The 27714-nt window shown below is 40.1% G+C and overlaps 1 protein-coding gene across 2 annotated transcripts; it reads left to right on the top strand.

Annotated features, from left to right (window-relative positions):
• Positions 1 to 107: 107 nt before the first annotated feature.
• LOC148997681 (uncharacterized) lies at positions 108 to 26478 on the top strand. Of its 2 annotated transcripts, XM_089119072.1 has the most exons (3): positions 191 to 215; positions 12504 to 12572; positions 23092 to 26478. In XM_089119072.1, exon 3 carries the CDS (start codon positions 23100 to 23102, stop codon positions 24669 to 24671), a length of 1572 nt encoding a protein of 523 aa, XP_088975198.1. In that variant the 5' UTR covers positions 191 to 215; positions 12504 to 12572; positions 23092 to 23099; the 3' UTR covers positions 24672 to 26478. The 2 variants fall into 2 exon arrangements, with proteins under 2 accessions (XP_088975197.1, XP_088975198.1); XM_089119071.1 differs by lacking the exon at positions 12504 to 12572 and having other exon boundaries at positions 108 to 215.
• The last annotated feature ends 1236 nt before the right edge of the window (positions 26479 to 27714 follow it).

Raw genomic sequence — 27714 nt, 5'->3', positions numbered from 1 at the left:
AAATATGTTATGCTTTTACCTGCCGGACACAATAAAGTTCAAAACTGCATGCAGCCACAAAAGCTGCAGCCACAAACTGCCCGTTCTCGATTTCCAAGAAATCACATGACCTTCAGTAATAGGTGTTGGCTTCGTAGCCTATAAAAGCCCTTTCTGAGCTTGTTCTTTGTTCTCATAATCAGTTGAAGGACAGACTGTTTTACACAGATGATATTGTAAGTAGATCATTTTACTGAGTTCTCACTAAGTTTTCATTAATTTTCTTCATTTAGAGCTGCTTTTAATGCATAAAATCTGTTGCAAACTGTAAGTTTTTCATGACAAATAGTGCTCATTTAAATGATTGCTTAGCCTTCAGTTCTCTAGACAAGCCTGAAGAAACTAAATAAACTTTTTAAAGTTTGTCTTTTGGTCAGAATTTCAACACTTAATATAGCCGGAAATTTTTAGTTTAATCTGATTAACGAAATATTATGATAGCTTCAAGGGGTCCGTGTACGTTGCGTTGTTTTTTCAATAAATATTGAAAGTAGAAAACGGTGCATTTATTCGTTTGTCTTTTCCTTTTTTCTTTCCTTTTTAAACGAAAATATGGCTTGATTTTATGTTTATAGGTCTGTAGAAAATTATGTAAGCTTGTTTCCGCCACTGAATTAAAAAAAAAACGATAATTATGATTGAATTACAATTGAGTTTAGATCTCAAAATTCAGACTTTATCAGAATTGCTGGATATAAACTCGCAATTGACAAGGTTATAGCAATGGATGACTTATTCTGTTGCACGGAACTGCGGAAGAACTGAAAGCGGCACGGGTTGAACTTTGGTTAAACAATCAGCGGATAAGGGGGCATTTCATGCCCACCCACATGTGGAAATCGAATATTCAAAGCGTTTATCCATTTTATACCCCTGAACCTTAATCATAAAATCAAGCCTAAAAATCCAGACTACTTTCGATATTAAATCGAAAAACGAATGAACACTGACCTTTCCAGATGTGACATGTTAACATTTAATTTTAATGTAGGCTATATTATATTCTAATATTTAATCAAAGCATGGTACAAAATTCAACCAGTTTAGGGCAAAGCGAAGAATATCCAATGACCCCCCTTCTGAACGTCTGATTAAAGGATAAATTACATGGCATAATATTTTATGTACAATGAATGTATAGCCGTTTGTAGCATATTATGCTGGCATTAAATCTACCTAATGATGTGTGATGCATTCTTTATACTTAAAAAAAACTGCAAGATATTTGCATATTTTATATTTTTATTAGTGGGTAAGTTGTAATATTAATTTGAAAATAATTGTCCTTTTGTTTTCCTAACATTGTCTTCATATCTAAATACATATTTATTTGTAAAATAAATGTCTTGCATATAAGGTTAACTGGACTGCAAGAGTAAATTTCCCTGCTCATGGTCACCATCAAAAGGCATGGAGCACATGAAGACCTTTGTTTCGTTTTATTAGCATTGCACTGTACTCAAATTTCTAAGTCATCAGTCATGTGCATGTAACAGCACGAATTATCGGCAATATTATATTTGTAAGTTATTTAATTTACTATGTATGTTATTTAATCTATTATGTTGAATATCAAAGCTTTTTAATAGCTATTGGTTAATGAGGGATTTTTGGACACATCAATGATGAGTAAATTTTTTATTTTTTTATTTTTAAGTAAAAAGATTAAATTAGACCCTTGGGTTGAGATGGGATTGGCACAGAATGCCCCAGGTAGAATGTCATTGCTAGTGTTATTTTTTACATTTAATAATTGCAATTAGTTAAGTGAAAATGTTACATTTACATTCATAGTGTTGCTATTATGACATATCTTCAATTTTAATATGGGCAAATAAATATGTAAATATTCATATTTATATAGGCTAAGTCAAAGAATATTTTTACTTTTCAAATGAATATCTTGGGTTTATGCTTTGTCTGACACAGATTATTCCCTTATTCAACTAAATTGTCAAAATTCAATTTTAAATAGACTTTTAATCAATTAATATTAATAAGAATTATATCAAAAGTAATTTCTACTACAGAAGTTTAGAACTCAAAAATGCTTTGCAGAAATTTGCCTTATTTACCTATAGCCTTTATTTAAGATGACTCAATTTCATATATATATATATATATATATATATATATATATATACAGTATCTATACAGTATATATACATACCGTCCTTTACAGTTGGAATCCATTTGCCGCTTTTTCCATTAGCACCTCAATGCAGTGCATGAGATCAACGGGGATGGGTCGGACCAAGAGCGATTAGGGGTGGGTTTAGGGATCAGGGGGCGGAGTTGGGTAGGTTTAGGTGTATTTAAGGTGGAAGGAGTTGGATCTGGATCCGACTCCTCCCCGTGGATTTCATGTTCTGCAGTGAGAACCATCTCGCTTTTTTTCAAAGAGATATAGTCGTTTTATCAAACAGGCAGGGTTCAGTCAACAGCGAACAGGGGTGTGTCAGGCAGATGAGAGACAGGCAGTAGATCAGGGGCCGTATTCAAAGAATTTTATACCACTAGGAGTAGGCCTACTCCTAAAATCGCACTAAAATATTTTAGCTAGGAGTTTTCTCTTAAAAGTTATTCACAACGCCTTTCAGACCTAGGCTTAGTAAGGAAAAATGACCACTCTTAAACTATTTTGTGTATGTGTGTGTGTGTGTTTTTTTTTATACAATATATAACACACACATACAGAGGATCACGTAGTATTATTAGGGCCCGAGCACTAACAGTGCGAGGACCCTATTGAAACTGTTAGGATTATTTTTAGGGCCCGAGCACTAACAGTGCGAGGACCCTATTGAAACTGTTAGGATTATTAGGGCCCGAGCACTAACAGTGCGAGGACCCTATTGAAACTGTTAGGGTTATTTTTTTTTTTTTCTTTTTTCTGCAAAGTAAGCGCCATTTTCGGGGCCTCAACATGCTCAAAAACTCACCAAATTTGGCACGCATGTCAGGACTGGTGAAAAATTTCGTATTTTGTGGGTTTCGAGGATGGGCGTGGCAAAATGGCTCCCTAGCGCCACCTAGAAAAATGGAAAAAATTAGCCCCTCGTCCACGTTTAACCTACAAACACGAAATTTGGTGGGGACGTGTACCATATCAAGACGCACAAAAAAGCCTCAAGAACCCATACCCTAAACTCAACAGGAAGTCGGCCATTTTGAATTTGGCGCCCATTTTGGGACGATTTACACACTCAGTACTTTAACGAACTCCTCCTAGGGATTTAGTCGTATCGACTTCAAATTTCTGCTGTGCCTTCTGAAGGCATTGACGATGTAAAGTTGTGCTATCTGCGCGTTTTCGTTGATGGGCGTGTCCGTGGCGTCGATGATTCGCCATGAAACAGGAAGTTGTAGTAACTTGGCTGTAAATGCCCAGATCTGCACCAAATTGTACACATTTGACAAGAGTCCCGCCCTGAACAAATCTACATGCCGACATTCACCCACAGTCATAGCGCCACCTGCTGGCAACAGGAAGTGACCTTTAACGAAGCAGCCCCCGCCACTTGTTTGACCGGCATGTACGAAATTTCTGTGGTACATCTACCATGACGAGACGCACAAAAAAGCCTCAAGAACCCATACCCTAAACTCGACAGGAGGTCCGCCATTTTGAATTTGGCGGCCATTTTTGGACGATTTACAGACTCCGTACTTTAACTAACTCCTCCTAGGGATTTAGTCGGATCGACTTCAAATTTCTGCTGTGCCTTCTAAAGGCATTGACGATGTAAAGTTGTGCTATCTGCGCGTTTTCGTCGATGAGCGTGTCCGTGGCGTCGAAGATTCGCCATGAAACAGGAAGTTGTAGTAACTTGGCTGTAAATGCCCAGATCTGCACAAAATTTTACACATTTGACAAGAGTCCCGCCCTGAACAAATCTACAATGCCGACATTCACCCACAGTCATAGCGCCACCTGCTGGTAACAGGAAGTGTCCTTTAACGAAGCAGCCCCCGCCGCTTGTTTGACCGACATGTACGAAATTTCTGTGGTACTTCTACCATGACCAGACGCACAAAAAAGCCTCAAGAACCCATACCCTAAACTCGACAGGAAGTCCGCCATTTTGAATTTGGCGACCGATTTGGGACGATTTACACACTCCGTACTTTAACAAACTCCTCCTAGGGATTTAGTGGGATCAACTTCAAATTTCTGCTGTACTTTCTAAAGGCATTGACGATGTAAAGTTGTGCTATCTGCGCGTTTTCGTCGATGGGCGTGTCCGTGGCGTCGATGATTCGCCATGAAACAGGAAGTTGTAGTAACTTGGCTGTAAATGCTCAGATCTGCACGAAATTTTACACATTTGACAAGAGTCCCGCCCTGAACAAATCTACATGCCGACATTCACCCACAGTCATATCGCCACCTAGTGGCAAGAGGAAGTGACTTTTAACGAAGCAGCCCCCGTCGCATGTTTGACCGACATGTACGAAATTTCTGTGGTGCATCTACCATGACTAGACGCACAAAAAAGCCTCAAGAACCCATACCCTAAACTCGACAGGAAGTCCGCCATTTTGAATTTGGCCACCCATTTGGGAAGATTTACACACTCCGTACTTTAACAAACTCCTCCTAGGGATTTAGTCGGATCAACTTCAAATTTCTGCTGTACCTTCTAAAGGCATTGACGATGTAAAGTTGTGCTATCTGCGCGTTTTCGTCGATGGGTGTGTCCGTGGCGTCGATGATTCGCCATGAAACAGGAAGTTGTAGTAACTTGGCTGTAAATGCCCATATCCGCACGAAATTTAACACGTTTGACAAGAGTCCCGCCCTGAACAAATCTACATGCCGACATTCACCCACAGTCATAGCGCCACCTAGTGGCAACAGGAAGTGACCTTTAACGAAGCAGCGTAGCAAATGCACATCCGCACTGGCTGAGCTGCAGAAAATGCAACACGGCTGCCTCAGACCCCGACGTGCTACAGGTGCGAGGGCCCGCCCATCGCTGCTTGCAGCTTTAATTATTATTATTTTTTTTTTTTCTTTTTTCTGCAAAGTAAGTGCCATTTTCGGGGCCGCAACATGCTCAAAAACTCACCAAATTTGGCACGCATGTCAGGACTGGTGAAAAATTTCGTATTTTGTGGGTTTCACAGATGGGCGGGGCAAAATGGCACGCTAGCGCCACCTAGAAAATTGGAAAAAATTAGCCCCTCGTCCACGTTCAACCTACATGCACGAAATTTGGTGGGGACGTGTATCATATCAAGACGCACAAAAAAGCCTCAAGAACCCGTACCCTAAACTCGACAGGAGGTCCGCCATTTTGAATTTGGCGCCCATTTTTGGACGATTTACAGACTCTGTACTTTAACGAACTCCTCCTAGGGATTTAGTCGGATCGACTTAAAATTTCTGCTGTGCCTTCTAAAGGCATTGACGATGTAAAGTTGTGCTATCTGCGCGTTCGATGGGCGTGTCCGTGGCGTCGAAGATTCGCCATGAAACAGGAAGTTGTAGTAACTTGGCTGTAAATGCCCAGATCTGCACGAAATTTTACACATTTGACAAGAGTCACGCCCTGAAAAAATCTACATGCCGACATTCACCCAATTCACCCACAGTCATAGCGCCACCTGCTGGCAACAGGAAGTGACCTTTAACGAAGCAGCCCCCGCCGCTTGTTTGACCGACATGTACGAAATTTCTGTGGTACATCTACCATGACCAGACGCACAAAAAAGCCTCAAGAACCCATAACCTAAACTCGACAGGAAGTCCGCCATTTTGAATTCGGCGACCGATTTGGGACGATTTACACACTCCGTACTTTAACGAACTCCTCCTAGGGATTTAGTCGGATCAACTTCAAATTTCTGCTGTACCTTCTAAAGGCATTGACGATGTAAAGTTGTGCTATCTGCGCGTTTTCGTCGATGGGCGTGTCCGTGGCGTCGATGATTCGCCATGAAACAGGAAGTTGTAGTAACTTGGCTGTAAATGCCCAGATCTGCACGAAATTTGACACATTTTACAAGAGTCCCGCCCTGAACAAATCTACATGCCGACATTCACACACAGTCATAGCGCCACCTGCTGGCAACAGGAAGTGACATTTAACGAAGCAGCCCCCGCCGCTTGTTTGACCGACATGTACGAAATTTCTGTGGTACATCTACCATGACCATACGTACAAAAAAGCCTCAAGAACCCATACCATAAACTCGACAGGAAGTCAGCCATTTCTAATTTTACCGCCATTTTTGGATGATTTACTCATTACGTACTTTAACTAACTCCTCCTAGGGCTTTAGTCGGATCGCCTTCAAATTTCTGCTGTGCCTTCTAAAGGCATTGACGATGAAAAGTTGTGCTATCTGCGCGTTTTCGTCGATGGGCGTGTCCGTGGCGTCGATGATTCGCCATGAAACAGGAAGTTGTAGTAACTTGGCTGTAAATGCCCAGATCTGCACGAAATTTAACACATTTGACAAGAGTCCCGCCCTGATCAAATCTACATGCCGACATTCACCCACAGTCATAGCGCCACCTGCTGGCAACAGGAAGTGGCCTTTAACGAAGCAGTGTGGCAAATGCACAGCCGCACTGGCTGAGCTGCAGAAAATGAAACGCGGCCGCCTCAGACCCCGACGTGCTACAGGTGCGAGGGCCCGCCCATCGCTGCTTGCAGCTTTAATTTTTTTTTTTTTTTTTATTTTATTTTTTTTTCTGCAAAGTAAGTGCCATTTTCGGGGCCGCAACATGCTCAAAAACTCACCAAATTTGGCACGCATGTCAGGACTGGTGAAAAATTTCGTATTTTGTGGGTTTCGCGGATGGGCGGGGCAAAATGGCACGCTAGCGCCACCTAGAAAATTGGAAAAAATTAGCCCCTCGTCCACGTTCAACCTACATGCACGAAATTTGGTGGGGACGTGTATCATATCAAGACGCACAAAAAAGCCTCAAGAACCCATACCCTAAATTCGACAGGAGGTCCGCCATTTTGAATTTGGCGGCCATTTTTGGACGATTTACAGACTCCGTACTTTAACAAACTCCTCCTAGGGATTTAGTCGGATCGACATCACATTTCTGCTGTGCCTTCTAAAGGCATTGACGATGTAAAGTTGTGCTATCTGTGCGTTTTCGTCCATGGGCGTGTCCGTGGCGTCGATGATTCGCCATGAAACAGGAAGTTGTTGTAACTTGGCTGTAAATGCCCAGATCTGCACGAAATTTTACATATTTGACAAGAGTCCCGTCCTGAACAAATCTACATGCCGACATTCACCCACAGTCATAGCGCCACCTAGTGGCAACAGGAAGTGACCTTTAACGAAGCAGCCCCCGCCGCATGTTTGACCGACATGTACGAAATTTTTGTGGTACAAATAACATATCCAGACGCACAGAAAAGTCTCTTGGAGCGATGCCCTAAACTCAACAGGAAATCGGCCATTTCTAATTTTACCGCCATTTTTGGATGATTTACTCATTACGTACTTTAACTAACTCCTCCTAGGGATTTAGTCGGATCGACTTATAATTTCTGCAGTGCCTTCTAAAGGCATTAATGATGTAAAATTGTGCTATTTACGCATTTTCGTCGATGGGCGTGTCCGTGGCGTTGATGATTCGCTATGAAACAGGAAGTTGTATTAACTTGGATGTAAATGCCCAGATCTGAATGAAATTTAACACATTTGACAAGAGTCCCGCCCCGAACAAATCTACATGCCGACATTCACCAACAGTTATAGCGCCACCTGCTGGCAACAGGAAGTGACCTTTAATGAAGCGTAGCAAATTCACAGCCGCACCGGCTGAGCTCCAGAATATGCAACGCGGCCGCCTCACACCCCGACGCGCTACAGGTGCGAGGGCCCGCCCATCGCTGCTTGCAGCTTTAATTTTTCTTTTTTCTTTTTTCTGCAAAGTAAGCGCCATTTTCGGGGCCGCAACATGCTCAAAAACTCACCAAATTTGGCATGCATGTCAGGACTGGTGAAAAATTTCGTATTTTGTGGGTTTCGCGGATGGGCGTGTCAAAATGGCACGCTAGCGCCACCTAGAAAATTGGAAAAAATTAGCCCCTCGTCCACGTTCAACCTACATGCACGAAATTTGGTGGGGACATGTATCATATCAAGACGCACAAAAATGCCTCAAGAACCCTTACCCTAAACTCGACAGGAAGTCCGCCATTTTGAATTTGGCGACCAAATTGGGATGATTTACACACTCCGTACTTTAACGAACTCCTCCTAGGGATTTAGTCGGATCGACTTCAAATTTCTGCTGTACCTTCTAAAGGCATTGACGATGTAAAGTTGTGCTCTCTGCGCGTTTTCGTCGATGGGCGTGTCCGTGGCGTCGATGATTCGCCATGAAACAGGAAGTTGTAGTAACTTGGCTGTAAATGCTCAGATCTGCACGAAATTTTACACATTTGACAAGAGTCCCGCCCTGAACAAATCTACATGCCGACTTTCAACCACAGTCATAGCACCACCTGCTGGCAACAGGAAGTGAACTTTAACGAAGCAGCCCCCGCCGCATGTTTGACCGACAGGCACAAAATTTCTGTGGTACATCTACCATGTCCAGACGCACAGAAAAGCCTCTTGGAGCAATGCCCTAAACTCAACAGGAAGTCGGCCATTTATAATTTTACCGCCATTTTTGGATGATTTACTCATTACGTACTTTAACTAACTCCTCCTAGGGATTTAGTCGGATCCACTTCAAATTTCTGCTGTGCCTTCTAAAGGCATTGACGATGTAAAGTTGTGCTATCTGCGCGTTTTCGTCGATGGGCGTGTCCGTGGCGTCGATGTTTCGCCATGAAACAGGAAGTTGTAGTAAGTTGGCTATAAATGCCCAGATTTGCAGGAAATTTTACACATTTGACAAGAGTCCTGCCCTGAACAAATCTACATGCCGACATTCACCCACAGTCATAGCGCCACCTGCTGGCAACAGGAAGTGACCTTTAACGAAGCAGCCCCCGCCACTTGTTTGACCGACATGTACGAAATTTCTGTGGTACATCTACCATGACCAGACGTACAAAAAAGCCTCAAGAACCCATACCCTAAACTCGACAGGAAGTCCGCCATTTTGAATTTGGCGCCCATTTTGGGATGATTTACACACTCCGTACTTTAACGAACTCCTCCTAGGGATTTAGTCGGATCGACTTCAAATTTCTGCTGTGCCTTCTAAAGGCATTGACGATGTAAAGTTGTGCTATCTGCGCGTTTTCGTCGATGGGTGTGACCGTGGCGTCGATGATTCGCCATGAAACAGGAAGTTGTAGTAACTTGGCTGTAAATGCCCAGATCTGAATGAAATTTGACACATTTGACAAAAGTCCCGCCCTGAACAAATCTACATGCCCGCATTCACCCTAAGTCATAGCGCCACCTGCTGGCAACAGAAAGTGACCTTTAACGAAGCAGCGAACCAAATTCACAGCCACACCGGCTGAGCCGCAGAATATGCAACGCGGCCGCCTCACACCCCAACGCGCTACAGGTGCGAGGGCCCGCCCATCGCTGCTTGTAGCTTTAATTTTTTTTTCTTTTTTCTGCAAAGTAAGTGCCATTTTCAGGGCCGCAACATGCTCAAAAACTCACCAAATTTGGCACGCATGTCAGGACTGGTGAAAAATTTCGTATTGTGGGTTTCGCGGATGGGCGGGGCAAAATGGCTCGCTAGCGCCACCTAGAAAATTGGAAAAAATTAGCCCCTCGTCCACGTTCAACCTACATGCACGAAATTTGGTGGGGACGTGTATCATATCAAGACGCACAAAAAAGCCTCAAGAACCCTTACCCTAAACTCGACAGGAGGTCCGCCATTTTGAATTTGGCGGCCATTTTTGGACGATTTACACACTACATACTTTAACGAACTCCTCCTAGGGATTTAGTCAGATCGACTTCAAATTTCTGCTGTGCCTTCTAAAGGCATTGATGATGTAAAGTTGTGCTATCTGCGCGTTTTCGTCGATGGGCGTGTCCGTGGCGTCGAAGATTCGCCATAAAACAGGAAGTTGCAGTAACTTGGCTGTAAATGCTCAGATCTGCACGAAATTTTACACATTTGACAAGAGTCCCGCCCTGAACAAATCTACATGCCGATATTCACTCACAGTCATAGCGCCATCTGCTGGCAACAGGAAGTGACCTTTAATGAAGCAGCCCCCGCAGCTTGTTTGACCGACATGTACGAAATTTCTATGGTGCATCTACCATGACCAGACGCAGAAATAAGCCTCAAGAACCCATACCCTAAACTCGACAGGAAGTCCGCCATTTTGAATTTGGCGACCGATTTTGGAAGATTTACACACTCCGTACTTTATCAAACTCCTCCTAGGGATTTAGTCGGATCAACTTCAAATTTCTGCTGTACCTTCTAAAGGCATTGACGATGTAAAGTTGTGCTATCTGCGCGTTTTCGTCGATGGGTGTGTCCGTGGCGTCCATGATTCGCCATGAAACAGGAAGTTGTAGTAACTTGGCTGTAAATGCCCAGATCTGCACGAAATTTAACAGGTTTGACAAGAGTCCCGCCCTGAACAAATCTACATGCCAACATTCACCCACAGTCATAGCGCCACCTCCTGGCAACAGGAAGTGACCTTTAACGTAGCAGCATAGCAAATGCACATCCGCACTGGCTGAGCTGCAGAAAATGCAACACGGCCGCCTCAGACCCCGACGTGCTACAAGTGCGAGGGCCCGCCCATCGCTGCTTGCAGCTTTAATTTTTTTTTATTTTATTTTATTTTTTTTTTCTGCAAAGTAAGTGCCATTTTCGGGGCCGCAACATGCTCAAAAACTCACCAAATTTGGCACGCATGTCAGGACTGGTGAAAAATTTCGTATTTTGTGGGTTTCGCGGATGGGCGGGGCAAAATGGCACGCTAGCGCCACCTAGAAAATTGGAAAAAATTAGCCCCTCGTCCACGTTCAACCTACATGCACGAAATTTGGTGGGGACGTGTATCATATCAAGACGCACAAAAAAGCCTCAAGAACCCATACCCTAAACTCGACAGGAGGTCCGCCATTTTGAATTTGGCGGCCATTTTTGGATGATTTACAGACTCCGTACTTTAACGAACTCCTCCTAGGGATTTAGTCGGATCGACTTCAAATTTCTGCTGTGCCTTCTAAAGGCATTGACGATGTAAAGTTGTGCTATCTGCGCGTTTTCGTCGATGGGCGTGTCCGTGGCGTCGAAGATTCGCCATGAAACAGGAAGTTGTAGTAACTTGGCTGTAAATGCCCAGATCTGCACGAAATTTTACACATTTGACAAGAGTCACGCCCTGAACAAATCTACATGCCGACATTCACCCACAGTCATAGCGCCACCTGCTGGCAACAGGAAGTGACCTTTAACGAAGCAGCCCCCGCCGCTTGTTTGACCGACATGTACGAAATTTCTGTGGTACATCTACCATGACCAGACGCACAAAAAAGCCTCAAGAACCTATACCCTAAACTCGACAGGAAGTCCGCCATTTTGAATTCGGCGACCGATTTGGGACGATTTACACACTCCGTACTTTAACGAACTCCTCCTAGGGATTTAGTCGGATCAACTTCAAATTTCTGCTGTACCTTCTAAAGGCATTGACGATGTAAAGTTGTGCTATCTGCGCGTTTTCGTCCATAAGCGTGTCCGTGGCGTCGATGATTCGCCATGAAACAGGAAGTTGTAGTAACTTGGCTGTAAATGCCCAGATCTGAACCAAATTGTACACATTTGACAAGAGTCCCGTCCTGAACAAATCTACATGCCGACATTCACCCACAATCATAGCGCCACCTGCTGGCAACAGGAAGTGACCTTTAATTAAGCAGCGTAGCAAATTCACAGCCGCACCGGCTGAGCTGCAAAATATGCAACGCGGCCGCCTCACACCCCGACGCGCTACAGGTGCGAGGGCCCGCCCATCGCTGCTTGCAGCTTTAATTTCCATATATAATTATTATTAAGTTAATCACCAAATTTTTCTCCACACTCTTATTTTTGTATAACAAAAAAATATATATATATCTTTACCAGATAGACGGTGCATTTAAATATCAGGGCCCGTATTCATAAAAATTCTAAAAATCCTCTCAGAAAACTCTTAATTTAGCTTAAAAACTTTGAGTCTTAGCTTAAGAGTGATTCGGGACCAATCTGAGAGCAACTCTGAGTAAGGAAAAGACAGAAACTCTCATCTTAGTGGGTCTGCAACACATTTCTTCTCCCTCTTCATCTTTCTACCATCTCTCCTCTGCTAAAGAAACTCTTAAGCCTCAAGTCCTCATCCGTACTCCTAAAAATGTTGACCTTAAGACCTCTTTTAAGGGTTAAGATGCTTTCTGAATTACTTTTTTCTTTACTAGGATTTTTTCTTTAATTGTAAGAGTAAACGTCCACATTTCTAAGAATTTTTTTTTTTTTTTAATTTTGACACTAGGAGCTACTCTGCACTAAGATTCTTTATGAATACGGGCCCAGATATTCAACATCAATCCAAAACAATTGGGTAAATACACATTCAAAGAATAAATGTTTTATTGATTCTTCTTCTGTGTTACAAAAGATGCATGTTGTCTCCATATCTCTAAAAAATGTTAAGACTACTTGTCTCACTGGATAAATCAAATTAATAATCTTATATGTAATTTCTTTAACTTTATTAGTAAGACACTATTTACTGGGTAAACTCCAGTCCAGACCTCTTTCCATTCAATTGGATTATACAATGAGTTCCAAAAAGGTTTACATTTAGGCAATAATGTAGTCCTACATAATTCTCAAATATACAGTAAATGTTATTGCATTTTTTATCTATAATTTTATTAAAGGGATAGTTCACTTTGAACAGATACTGTATGTGATATGTGTTTGATATGTTTTATATATATATAAGCCGGTGTATATATATAAAGAGGGTTATTCTGCACGACGTGCAAAAACTTAACCCCCGCTTTGACTGTCGAAGAGAAGTGTGCTGAAGAGCTTTTTGTTAAGTTTAAGTCAGTAAAAAATGTGTTAATGTACATTGAACCTCTGTGCTGAATATTGTTTACGATTTCATATGACTGTTTACTAAAGGAAAAAGGGGACTCTTATTATGAAGTTCCCGGAAGTGTGGGGGTTGTTGTTTTTGAGCGTACACCGCGGTGGTGTTACAGGCAATGTGATCGAATAAACGGAGGATTGATTCTAAAGTGTATTTTTTTTGAGTAACATTTGCATCAGTGAGGGCTCTGCAAAATATATATATATATATATATATAACAAACACACACACACATCTATCTATCTATCTATCTATCTATCTATCTATCTATCTATCTATCTATCAATTACAGGAACGTCTGTCTGTCTGTCTGTCTGTCCGTGTGTGTGTGTCTGTCTGTTAATCGCATATCTCTTGAACTCTTAGTCCGATGGATCTCCAACTTCACAAGTGTCTATGGGCACGAGTAAGTGCAGTGCCGAGTTTGAAGTTCTTTGGATTAGAAATGCAAAAGATATCGCTAAAAGAGGCACACATTGGCTTTTGCCATTCTAGCCGCTGGCCACTCCCCCTCTCACACTGCAAACTGACTGAGCACTGCGCTAGCCTGACTATGTCAGACTTCCTACTTCCGCTAATTTCATTTCGCTCCTGTAGTCAGTCTGAGATAGCGGCCTATTTTTCAGTTTTCCACCGGCCTGAAAACAGCCGGCCAGTCAACGAACAGAGGGCGGGCTGAGAGCCGTGACGTAGCCGCTAAGCGCCGAGGAGTACATTGTAGGTTAGAGAAATCGAAAACCGAATACCGAAACAACCGCAGAAATGGGAAACAAGACATGGGATGCAATTCGCTCTGTTATGGAGAACATTCCGGGGTTTTTCAAACTGAAGCAAAAGTCGTTTACAGCCACTCCAGTATTTCGCTCGCATCATCAGTGTTTACAGCTAGGACTGGCGCGTGCAGACGTTTTTAATTTTTGCAAATCATTATAACAAGGACAAATATTAACACTTCAAGCTTAGGCATTTAGGCTACCCATTTTTTTCCGGCTAATTGTAGTAATGACGGATCAGACCTGTTTGGCCATAACTATATGCATAACTATAAGGACATAACTTACCCCCATTCAACGTCAGTTCTCTGTCTTTTACGGCCATGACAATAACGCCGGTTTCCTCGGCTGTGAACGCTCCTGGGCGCGCTCTTATTATCATAATAATAATCCACCATATTTCGTTTCGACATCCTGCTGCATTAGTCCCAGATATGTGATTCATGAACAATCTGTTCATTGTGTATGTCACATGACAAATGAACGTAAGACTCGGAAGCAAGGTAAAGTGATTTATGTTCCCTGTAAATCATTTTTTACTGCATTATGATTTCTTAATTCAGAATATGATCAACATTGCGTAGGTGGATATGATCGGGGAATTTGGCTGTTAAAACATTAAACCACTTAAATAAACAAAATGACTCGAATGACTCTGAAAATCAGTAAAATGAACTTCCTATTCATGACTCGTGAGGCGGCCGCAACTCAGTAATATAAATAACCTAGTTTGTGAATTGTTCATTCCCGGTTGGCACACATTTTGCAGCCCTTACAAAAGCGCCGCTCCCTGTTTACAGTGGAAGCTCGATCATAGATTTGAGTTCGATGCATAATGTCTCGATGCGGCCTTGTCGGCGCATAACATACGTCATAAATAAACTTATCTGATTGGCTTACGGGTAACCAATGATTTTAAACTTCAGAGAAGCGCCCCCTTGCGAGAGAGAAAACACTTCTCTATTATGCCATTCCAGACTCTGTCTACGAAGCAAAGTGAAGTAGCAGAGTCTGGTATTACCAGGCTAGCACTGCGCAGGACCACAGACAGAGGGATGAAGAAAGCAGATTTCCTCCCTGAATCGTCACGCTTATTCATTTGAGCACTAACACACCAAACCAAGTTAACAATTGCTAAAAACACACGGCCATTATTTTGCACGGGCATTTTGCACTATCTATCTATAAATTGCAGGAATTCTATCTATAAATTACAGGAACGTCTCTGTGTGTGTGTGTGTGTGTGTGTGTGTGTGTGTGTGTGTGTGTGTGTGTGTGTGTGTGTGTGTGTGTTTGTGTTAGTCTGATGGATTTCACACTTGACGGGTGTCTTGCTACGGGTGCAGTGCCGAGTTTGACGTTGTTTAGATTAGCTACAAACAAATAAAAATGTCACTGAACTTTTGCTGTGTATTTCTAACAATGAGCACTCAAACACACCAAACCAACAATTACTAAAAAAACACACAAAAACTGATTTTGCACGGGCACTTTGCACAAGTATATATAAAGACAGAGAATATTACTTGCTTTACCTGATTAGAATGCTACCTTGAAAAACAAAATTAATTAAATCTCACCCAACAGAGAAATCCCCCTGCCCACTCCCCACACAGGATTGTCCTCAAACAGAGCACTAATCTGTTTATTTTATTATTTTATACAGAAAAAAAAAATATTTGTAATTCAGATGAGAATGAGGTTAGTGTTTTACAATATTAAGGAAAGCAAATATATTGAAATATAGCACATGGATTTTAAATTCATTCAGCTTCAATTACCAATTTGTAGTTTACCAATTTATCTTAGTTTTATTTAAAGCAAACTATACATTTAAAAGATTAGGGTTATATGCATATTTTGTCATTAAAAAAAATACAAAATTGTTATGCAAAAAGATAAGGACATGCAGGAAAAATCTACAGTCAGCCACACACACACACACACACACACACACACACACACACACACACAAACACACACACCAGCAACCCCCCCCCCCCCCCCACACACACACACACACAGACACCGATACAGACAAGATACATATCCAAAGTACAATATCTGACTTTCTTTTGGTCTGAGCTGCTTACTGTTAATTAGAAAGTTGATCGGCTTGACGAGAACAATATACGTGGCAAGTTTTGTAAATGTAGGTAAAACGAGCAAAGTTATAACACATTTTATGTGTCCTTTTTTAGTCATAAAATTCATTTCCTCACCACGGCCAAACCGTTGGAGATATCAAAAATCCGTCCGGAATTGAGCATCATCAATGTCTTGACTTCATGCACACCGAGTTTGGTGGTGATTGGTAAACACATGCGTTGTAATTTGATGTATTTCTCCTAGGAGATTTATTCAAACAACCCATAATTCCTAACTTCCATTTGAACTGTCGTAAAACTTAGAGCACGAAAGTTGTTTGGCCTGATGTGATCTATAAGTGTACAGAGTTTCATATTATTACATGCAAGTGTGTTTGACTCTTTTGAAGAGTCTCAAAAGCATCCTAAAAGAATGGTAAAGTTTGATGCATTGCCACGGCAACAGTTTCAAAGATATCAAGAATCCATTCACACGTCTTCATCTGCCGTGTATTTACATTATACAGATGAAGACTGAAGCAAATCGGGTAAAAATAAGAGGGTGATTTCAAAGCATTTTGAAAGTGACACACTTCCTGCTGCCAGTTGGTGGCGCTATAACTTTGACTCACAATAGTCACATCCATGTGATCGGCCTCTTAAAACGAAAACACTGCTGAAGTTTCACCAAGATCAATTAATGTATGAAGAAGTTATGACACACTTCCTGTTTCACGTTTCTCGCCATAATTTCATTTCCTCGCCACGGCCAAACCGTTCGAGATATCAAAAATCCCGACACAAGCTTTCATCCTCAATGTCTTAACTTCACGCTGACCGTTTTGTGTTTTACAAAGAACCCTAAATAGCCGACTTCCTGTTGGGCTGGGGTAAAAAGTAAAAGTATTAAGTATATATGAAACGATGAGTTCTACGTGTGTACCGAGTTTCATATTATTACATGCAAGCGTGTTTGACTTATGGACCAAATTTTCAGACCCCGTTCAAGGGGGCGCTGTCGATCCCCCCTGCCAAGCCCGGGTACCATCTTCAGCCCGGCCCTGATGGCCGCGGGTTCTGACCTGTGTGCAAAGTTTCAAAAGTTTTTGAGCACGTTAAGGGCCCCAAAAGTGCCTGAATAATCGTAAGAAAAATAATAATAATAGAAAAGAAGAATAACCTCAAGGAAAACAATAGGGCCTTCGCCCTTTCAGGGCTTAGGCCCTAATTAAAGTTTGATGCGTTGCTATGGCAACATTATCTTAGATATTAAATAATGCTTTCACAGGTCTTCATCTGGCGTGTGTTTACATTATACGGATGAAGTTTGAAGCAAATCGAGTAAAAGTAAGAGTGTGATTTCAAAGCATTTTTAAAGTGAAACACTTCCTGGTGCCAGTTGGTGGCGCTATATGTTTGACTCACAATAGTCACATCCATGTGATTGGCCTCTTACAACGAACACACTGCTTAAGTTTCATCAAGATCAGTTAATGTATGCAAAAGTTATAACACACTTCCTGTTTCATGTTTCTCGCCATAATTTTGTTTCCTCGCCACGGCCAAACCGTTCGAGATATCAAAAATACCCTCGCAAAATTTCATCCTCAATGTCTTGACTTCACGCTGACTGAGTTTCGTCGAATTTGGATCAGAGGGAACGAGGGTTACATCCGTTGCAATCCAATTGAGGATGGTGGTCTAATGCACTTGACTTTAATACTGCGAATTCCGTATTTAAGAATAAGTAGATAAAGAACTACTTGAACTCTAAAGGAAACATTTGGAATACATTTGGAAGATGGGGGGTTTCAATTTTTTTTTAGGTGTATTTTTGACGTAAATAAGGTTCCGATAAAGCTTTCTTCTTTTCATAAACAGGTTTTTTTTTTATTATGGATGCTCATTTATAAGCCTAACTTTTCTCCACACACATCTTTGATTTGGAACAATAAATACATTACCTTTAAAAATAAGTCTTTATTTTATAGAAACTGGTACAAGAATGATATTATTTTGGTCAGACAGTTATTTAAGAGTAATGGACATCATTTTAATTACTGTGAATTCCTGAACTATTATAAGATCCCTGTAACTGCTAAAGAGTTTGCAGTAGTATTTGGTGCCATTCCTAGTGGCCTTATTCAATTTTTTGTATGTATCTTCTGAATCTATCTCCACATATACTACCAATAAATATATTATTAATAAAATTATAGACAAAAAATGTGATAACTTTTATATTAGAGAATTATGTAGGACTACATTATTGCCTAAATGTAAACCTTTTTGAAACTCATTGTATAATCCAATTGAATGGAAAGATGCCCGTATTCATAAAGATTCTAAGAATCCTTTCAGAAAACACTTAATTAAGCTTAAAAACTTTTACGTAGAAGTCTTAGCTTAAGAGAAATTCAGGACTGATCTGAGCGCAACTCTGAGTAAGGAAAAGATAAAAAAAAACTTTCATCTTAGTGAGGAGGCGGGGCTGACCCCGTTGCTATGTATGCCACAATCTTTTGAAGACTGTGATTGGTTGGTTGTCCAAGAAGGAAAAAAAGAGCAATTTTAAGTATAGAGTTTACTCACACATACATACACACACACACAGACAGACAGACAGACAGACACACAAACACATTATATTATGTATATATAAATCCCTTCTTTTTTTTTTACCATGCTGTTAATTTCCCATGGTATTTGATTGGCTTAGAACTATAAAAAATGTTCCACTCTTTCCAACACTGATTGATCTCTATTCAAGTGGTGGTTTGAATGTTGGTTTTAATATGACAAACAAGGAATAAAAGATTAGAAAGCCAAACTGGACAGAAGACCAGTGTTTACTGTTAGTCCAGTTAGTGCATGAACACTAGGCCATCATTAAAGAAAAAAACGGAGCAAGAAGCAGACGTGGGAGCTTATAGCGCACATTATTAACGGTTCACGCCCCTGCTTGTGCGCATCAGGGAAGCCTGGTATATTCATAAATGCTGTTTTTTTGAGCCTGCACGGTGGGACATAATAAGGTGGGATATAAAAACTGTGACATAATAAGAGGGTCTGAAAGTGCTGTAATTGTTTGTAGGATCATTGCTGACAGAAGGTTGTGACAGACCCAAATCATCACTGCGGCTTTATTGCATTTTGCCATTTGCCAAATATCTTAATGTAGTGATTACTTTCATTTCTGCCGGTATGGCACTGCGCTGTGTCAGAGATATTTACTTGTCTCTAATAAGATCAGTCACAAACATGATCCCTGCACGATCTCATACCGTCTTAGTAACTCACTGTAATCTATTGCAACACATTTCTTCTCCCTCTCCGTCTCTCTGCCATTTTCTCCTCTGCTAAAGAAACTCTTAAGCCTCTTAGAAGTCCTCATCCGTACTCCTAACAATTGACCTTAAGACCTCTTTTAAGGGTTAAAATTCTTTCTGAATTACTTTTTTCTTTATTAGGATTTTTTCTTTAATTTTAAGAGTAAACGAAGGAAAGAATTTTCTTAGAATTTTGTCACTAGGAGCTACTTTTTGCATTAAGATTCTTTATGAATACAGGCCCTGGAGTTTACCCAGTAAATACTATCTTACTAATAAAGTTAAAGAAATTACATAAGTTATTATATAAGATAATTCATTTGATTTATCCAGTGAGACAAGTAGTCTCAAGATTTTTTAGAGATATGGAGACAACATGCATCTTTTGTAACACGGAAGAAGAATCAATAAAACATTTATTCTTTGAATGTGTATTTACCCAATTGTTTTGGATTGATGTTGAATATCTGGGCCCGTATTCATAAAGAATCTTAGTGCAGAGTAGCCCCTAGTGTCAAAATTCTAAGAAAATTCTCAGAAATGTGGACGTTTACTCTTACAATTAAAGAAAAAATCATAGTAAAGAAAAAAGTAATTCAGAAAGCATCTTAACCCTTTAAAGAGGTCTTAAGGTCAAAATTGTTAGGAGTACGGATGAGGACTTTTAAGAGGCTTAAGAGTTTCTTTAGCAGAGGAGAAAATGGAAGAACGATGAAGAGAGAGAATAAATGTGTTGCAGACAATGGATGACAGTGAGTTAATAAGACACTATAGATGAGATCATGCAGGGATCATGTTTGTGACTGATCTTATTAGAGACAGGCTAATATCTCAGACACAGCGCAGGAATGCCATATTGCCAGAAATGAAAGTTATCTTAAGATATTTGGCAAATGGGAAAATGCAATAAAGCAACAGTGATTTGGGTCTGTCACAACCTTCTGTAAGCAGTGATCACACAAACAATTACAGCACTTTCAGAACCTCTTCTTGTGTCGCAGAAGAGGCCACTGGACATTCCCATCTTGCAGGCTCAAAAAACTGCAGTGATGAATATAACAGCTTCCCTGGTGCGCACAAGCAGGGGAATGAACCGTTAATAATTTGTGCTACAGGCTCCCACATCCACTTCTTGCCCCGTGCTGTGACACCCTGACCGAATTTTCCTTTAATGATGCCTAGTGTTCATTCACTAACTGGGCTAACAGTAAACACGGTTCTTCTGTCCAGTCGGGCTTTCTCGCCTTTCTCGTTTTTTATTCGATGTTTGCTATATTAAAACCAACATTCAAACCATCAGTTAAATAGACAGCAATCAGTTTTGGAAAGAGTGGAACAATTTTTTAAACATTCTAAGCCAATCAAATACCTTAGGAAATTAACAGCATGGTAAAAAAAAAAAAAGTATGTATATATATACATAAATATAATGTGCTTGTGTGCGAGTAAACTCTATCCACCTTTTTCTGCCTTCCCGTGATTCATAGCAGATTCAACTGACGTGACGGTTTTCTACTTCCTGCTGTCTGTTTTTCACTAATTGTATCTTAATTGCAATTAATGTTTCATCAACCAATCGCCTGGTTTTAATAAATAAGAAGTATATAGTAAACAATAGATGATCATGACGGAGGCGAAAGCGCGCAAACTGGACTTTGGTCTCATGAATGAAACTCTGCGTAACGTTTTGGCTAACCTCACAGGCCTGAGAAATATATAGACTATGCATCTTTGAAAGCAGATGTAGACAGGAGTCAAAGGGCTAACCAGCCTAACCTTATAGTACTGTTATTCTGCAGCAGTCGGGGTGATAGAAACTGTCGGATATTTGCTGGATTAGGGAGATGGTGCAGTCATGCATCAGCTATCCTTTGGAAGTTATGAAGCAAAGAAAAAGATTCATTCACAGATTCATTTTGTTTTAATCTGTGATTTATTAAAAAATAACGTGATCAGATCACATTTGAGGAATGTTTTTTTTTTCAATTTAGTTTAGCGATGTGGGGATGACACAATCTAAAACACATGGCAAAAATGCATAGACCAGACTGGAACCGGAAGTTGACTACCGACATCGTCGTCATGGCGGCGCCCATTGTTTAGCGCAGAAAAGGGTGGATACTTAAAAGGCTCTTTTACCAACCAATCACAGTCTTCAAAAGATTGTGTCATAGCAACAGGGTCAACCCCACCTCCTCACTAAGATGAGAGTCTCTAGGGGTGCTTCTCATTTCTTATTTGTGCATCCTCGTTTCTTTTCCTCGCTTCCTTTCCTTGCGTCTCAGCTCCACCCCCTGTAGGATGCGAGGGAAGGAAGCGAGGAAAGGAAATGAGGATGGAGGAATCGAATAAAAGTTTTTTATATAGGCCTACTTTGGAATACTTGATCACGTGAGCGTCACTTCACTGTGTCATCAGCAGCGCTAAGAGGATCTGCCCTTATGTTGTTGAAGTTTGGTTATTTAATAAATTCATAATAAATAGCCTAATAATAAAGATCGGCTACACTGTTAAAATATGTGAGATATTGTGGTTTTGATAAACATGATAAACATGACACAATATAACATCGCGACTACATGAAAAGACTGTTTACTGTTATAAAAAAAACTGATTTGTGAGCTTTAGTGGAACTAAAAGTGTGAGAATAAGCACGAAACGCACGTGATCGTTGTCATGCGGTGAATCCGGCGAATCATGGAACAGCTGTGTCGTCATCAGAGCTTGTTCAGCCGCTCTTGAGAAACTGCGCTGGCTGAGTCCTCCGGCTACTCTCGAAACACTCTCGCGGTACTTTGATAGCATACGTCACAGTCACGTGGAGTCAGCGCTGCATTAAGTCGGACAAAATTTCTATGCGTGCACTGCTTCAAGTCAGCCACCGATCGGTCTGCGCAGAGCTGCATGAGGTCGAACAAGCCTTCTGTCTTTTCCTTACTCAGAGTTGCTCTCAGATCGGTCCCGAATCGCTCTTAAGCTAAGACTCCTACGTAAAAGTTTAAGCTAAATTAAGAGTTTTCTCTGAGGATTCTTAGAATCTTTATGAATAGAGTGCCGAAGTGATGACGTCACTTCGTAGGACAACTCGGAAGCAAGCGGCGCATGGGTTTCCTCAATCGAAAAGATATGAATTTTCCCTATAGACTTTTGGAAAATTAGAAAAAATAAGATCTGTGTTTAACAAAGAGTTGTGACCCTTACACGTTTTGTCTATCAAGATAATCTTTACAAGTTAATCCACAATTTATACATTTTGAAGCCTGTATAAAAAACTTTTGCAAAATAAAAAAAACACAAGCAGACACAATAAAGTTTAAAAAAACACAAGCAGGTTATAACTGTGGGTTTTATGTCATAGATCAAAACGTGAAAATATTTCGAGGCTTTGTTCACCACAGACCTTATTTCAGGCGAATTAGCAAAAACCCATTCAAAAATCCGGGAGTGCTAAAATGCTGACTCACTTCCGCATTTTGGCCTACAAAGTGACGTCGTAACTTCGGCACTCTATACAGGCCCAGGTGTCAGTAATCAGCACCAGGTGGTGACGGTGCCCTCTGGTGGTGATCAGAGGGAGCCACAGAGGCAGGATATGTGACAGTAACTGAAAGTGTGGGTCTACGATGTGGTGTTGGCTTGATTATAAAGACTTTGTTATTAATCATAAAGACCTTTATATATATAAAAAGGTACCCTTGCTTCACTAATACAATAAAAAAAATACACATTGAACATTATTCTGTTTTAACAAGCTGTGCAAAATAATGTTTTTTTTTATATAACTTTTCAGAGAGGAAAATGGCTACTTTAAGACAAGATTTATGCAAAAAGGAAAACATGATCTTAATCGAAGATGGAAATCCTGCTCGATATCGTCTGCAAACAAGTTCAGACAATTTGGTTCAATCTGAACCATATAGAAAAATAACATTTGGTGAGAGAGACACAAGCAAACCTTATAAAACAATTCTGATGGTGGGAGAAACAGGAACAGGAAAAACAACCCTGATCAACACGATGATCAACTACATGTTGGGTGTTCAGAGAGAAGACAAGGTTTGGTTTGAGATCACAGATGATCAGAGTGACCGAACATCAGTTCACAGTCAGACCTCCAGCATCACTGTTTATGGGTTTTATCTACAAGAGAGTCCAATCCATTTAACAATCATCGACACACCAGGATATGGAGGTACACGTGGAGTTGAGAATGACAAGAAAATTACCATGAGGTTGCTTACTTTAAGTGGATTTGATGACTTGGTTCGTGAAGTAGATGCAGTTTGTCTGGTGATTAATTCAACCCAAAATCAACTCTCTGGCAGACAAATATACATGTTTGATGCTGTTCAGTCTTTATTTGGAAGAGATATCGCTGAAAACATCATCTTGCTCTTCACACGTTCAACTGGAGCTCCTCCTAAAAATGCTCTGAAGGCTGTTAAAGAGGCTGAAATCAAGTGTGCAGTGAATGAACAGAATCAGCCAGTGTTTTTCCTGTTTGACAACTGTCAGTCAGAAGCTGCTGATGAAGAATATGAAATGATCCATGAACAATCATGGAATCTCAGTTTTAGAGGAATGGGAGGATTGTTCAAGTTTCTTGAAAACATTAAACCGAAATCCTTGCTGATGACACAGCTTGTTTTTCAAAAATGGAAGCAGTTAGAAGAAAACATCTCCAATCTCCAATCAAAAGTTCTAATAATGGAACTAAAACAAAATGACCTGAAACAAACTCAGAAAGCTCTGAATCAGAACCAGAAATATGTCAAGAACAATAAGAACTTTGAGTATGAAGTTGAAGTGTCCTATCAAGAGAAGGTTGATATTGATCTCTCTGTAGCCAGTGTGGCGATGTGTTGCAGCGTCTGTGAGGAGAACTGTCATTATCCAGACTGCTGGTCTTACACCCCTCTCTCATGGTGCATCAAGATGAAAGATAATCACTGTACAGTGTGCACAAAGAAATGCCACTACACCAAACATGTCAAAGAAGCAAAAATATATGTAACAAAGACAAAGAAGGAGACGAGGACATATGAAGATTTAAAGAAGGAATATGATGGGAAGATTGGGGACAGTGTGTCTGTGGTCCAGACGCTGGAAGAAGAACTGCAGGAATTACAGATTGAGAAAGTAAAGCTGGTGATGGAAGCTTTTCAGTGTGTGGAAACTCTGCAGATGATCACACTCAACGCTGATTCACTGATCACACTTCTGCACACTGATTTTCTGATTGAGAAGATGAAGGAAATCAAAGAGCCTCAAAAAGCTGAATCACTGGAAAACATCAAGAAGAGAGCCAGAGAAGGAAAACTTTCCCAGGAGAAGGAAAACTATCCGAGGAGCACTATGATGCATAAATGACTAAAAAAATAAAGAAAATGGAGTGACAATAAATAGTGTTCATCCATGATATGCCTAAAAATAAAAATATACTAAAATGTATTTGAAATACATTTATTTTATGCTAAGTATACTACAAATACATTTACAAGTACATGTATGTACTTAATACCCTGCAATTGTAATTAGTATAGCCTACTAAATTGGTATACTTTAAGTCTGCTAAATTGGAACAACTAATTGTGTACTTAATGCACTTTAGTTATCTGTTATCTTAAAATAGTAAGGCTATCTTAAAGGTGGGGTATGTGATTTGCAAAACGGCCGGCCCCATTTGAAAAACATGGACGCGCAATCAAGCACGAGCGAAAACTCAGATGCATAAATACAATCGCTCACATCAGCTTCCTCCCCAAACAGGTTGTTTAGCTAGCTATACATATGGCTGGGCTATAACGTTAGAACAGCTACAATTCTCAAGCGCATATCGTCAGTAAATACAGTTCCCTGATTAGTAGTAAATGTTACTAGTCAATCGGCTTCTCACCTGTCAAGCAGAAAAAAAATGCCACGCATCTGTTGGTAGTAGAACGGGACACGTGCGCGAGGGGGTTGGAGGGAGGGGGGCATGGTAAGACCGTTTGATTGACGCATTTTCTGTCCAATGATATTAGATGGTTCTTGAAAATGATTGGCTGGAGTTTTTCGAGTCCTGCCCGTTCCACAGATGATTAAATTGCTTAATTTTCATTTCAGTGCTTCTAATTTACAGCCAGTAAGTGGGTTACGAATAGGATTTCAAGTGATTTTGAAAAAAATGGTTAAAAAAGAAAATCACATACCCCACCTTTAAATAGTGCTGAAGTTCAACTAAAGATAAACTTAAGTATATTTGATTGTGCTGAAGTGGAACTATTGCAAGTATACTTTAGGTACACTTTAAATATCTTGTATTTAAGATATTTAATCATATGTTATCGTTACTAATAATGTTATTAATATTAAGAAAAGTACTCCAAATAAAGTTTAATTATAATATTTATATCAGTCTCAGTTATATCAAGTCTCAAGCAATATGTCAGTAAATATATTCATGGGTTTGTAGTATAGGTAACATGAAATAAATGTAGGCCTATTTAAAACATATTTTGGTATAGTTGTTTCACTATAGGGCAGACTCTCCAATTATTTCCTCTGCATGTTTTCTCTCCATCACGCACCTAACTCAGAAACTCTTAAGGAAATCCAAAGTTACCAAAACTCATAAATACGAGTTGTGCTGATGTTCTTGTGCATTTGATCTAATCAGTATATTCTTTCTGAGATGACTTGAAAACACTGTAACTGCCTGCTAAACCTTAACACCCATTGGCCTGCCCAGCGTCTATCATTGGTTGAACCAGAAGTTGACATGTCAGACCGCTATGCTTGATCTATGTTTCAAACATGATCTATTTCAAACACGCCATAAAGACAATGCCATCCCATTCACCAACAATGCTGTGCTTTATCTGAACAACCAAACGCAATAGATTGCACACTAATGGTAATCTGTGTTTCGGATTTGGCACATTTGTCAGAAGGAAACTCATTGCAGCTAAAGACACAAGTCTCGCCATGTATTTCAATTCTGAGAATGATTAAATTATTTTAGATGATGCTATGTATTGTTTTTAGATGAGACTTTCTTTTTGTGCAAATCAAAGAAAATAGATAATTTGATTCTGCCAACAGGTGCTGTAATGGGAGAATTTCCAAACACAACTTTTGCCTACAGCGCAAATGTAACGAGCAATTTGCAATAAATTATATTAAATTTGCAATTAAATACTGAAGTAATTCTTTAGTGTTAAATCCTCTGTTGACCTGTTATTAAATGTCCAATACAATTGACTGTATTTGAGTTGGTGTTGCCACTGGTAAAACGAATGAGCTTGTGTCGCAGCAATCCGGGTTCAATCCCAGTCTGTAGTGGTTCCTACATTCATTGTACATAATCTGTTCTCATTGTCTCACTGATGTTCTCCAGATAAGTAAGAGACTGGTATACTGGTGGGTGTCAGTAAAAGGCAAATTCTTAAGCTGTTCCATAATTTATAACATCACTTTATTGTATTTGAAGCACACAATATTGATTATAGTTCAAGTTTACTTGGAATTCCATTGCAATGTGTTTAAAAGCACAAAAATATGTTATCAGTATAAAATTAATGTATGTTCAACACTCTTAAAGTGTAATTGAAATGAATTGTGATGTCACCAAAGTACATTTGAGGTTTATGCTGAGTGAATTATGCATTTCATAACGTAATTACAAAAGTGTATTTAAAGCGTTTAAAGTCTACTTAAGTATACTTGGAATAGTTCCACTTTAGCACAAACAAGTATATTAAAAAACAAATTTGGTTGAACTTCAGCACTACTTTTGGACAACTAAGATGCTTCTAGTACAAAATTAGTCGTTACAATTTAACAGAAAGTATACCTATTTATAGTGGGCTTCATACATTTATACACTGTAAATAAAAAGTCCCTGTTAATTTACAGTAAACTACAGGCAGCTAGATTTGCCTGTAGAATGCTGTAATTTTACAGTGTAGCTACTGTAATCTGCAACAGCAGTTAATACTGTAAAAACATTACAGGGGTGTGCTGTAGAAAATATAAGCTGTACAGTATAATACTGTCAGGTGGTTGTTATTTTAATGTTCCTAATCTCCATTATTACTATAAAATGTATTAAAGTACTTTAATCACTGCTGTTCTTAAAGGTGCATTGCGCAACATTTCATATTAAAAATACCCGTTTTCTAACCCATACATGCTTAAACAATTGCCTGATGGGCTGAATGAGCCCTTCTCTGATCACTGCGATTGCCTCTATAATCCTGTACAGTGAAATAAACACTTCAGGAGGTGGTCTGGGCCGCATTCCAGATGAAACTGAACATGTGTAAATGCATCTGGTTGTTGAAACCACATATGTACATTTTACTACTCCCAAAAATGCTAAAAAAATAAACGCATGAGAGCGCGTGATAAGCTATATGTCATGTTATTTTTG

This window comes from Pimephales promelas, chromosome 2, assembly GCF_988280905.1.
Source record: "Pimephales promelas chromosome 2, fPimPro1.hap1.1, whole genome shotgun sequence".
Taxonomy (NCBI): Eukaryota; Metazoa; Chordata; class Actinopteri; order Cypriniformes; family Leuciscidae; genus Pimephales; species Pimephales promelas.
The sequence above is the reverse complement of the archived record's forward strand: the minus strand, read 5'-3'. Positions and strand labels throughout refer to the sequence as shown.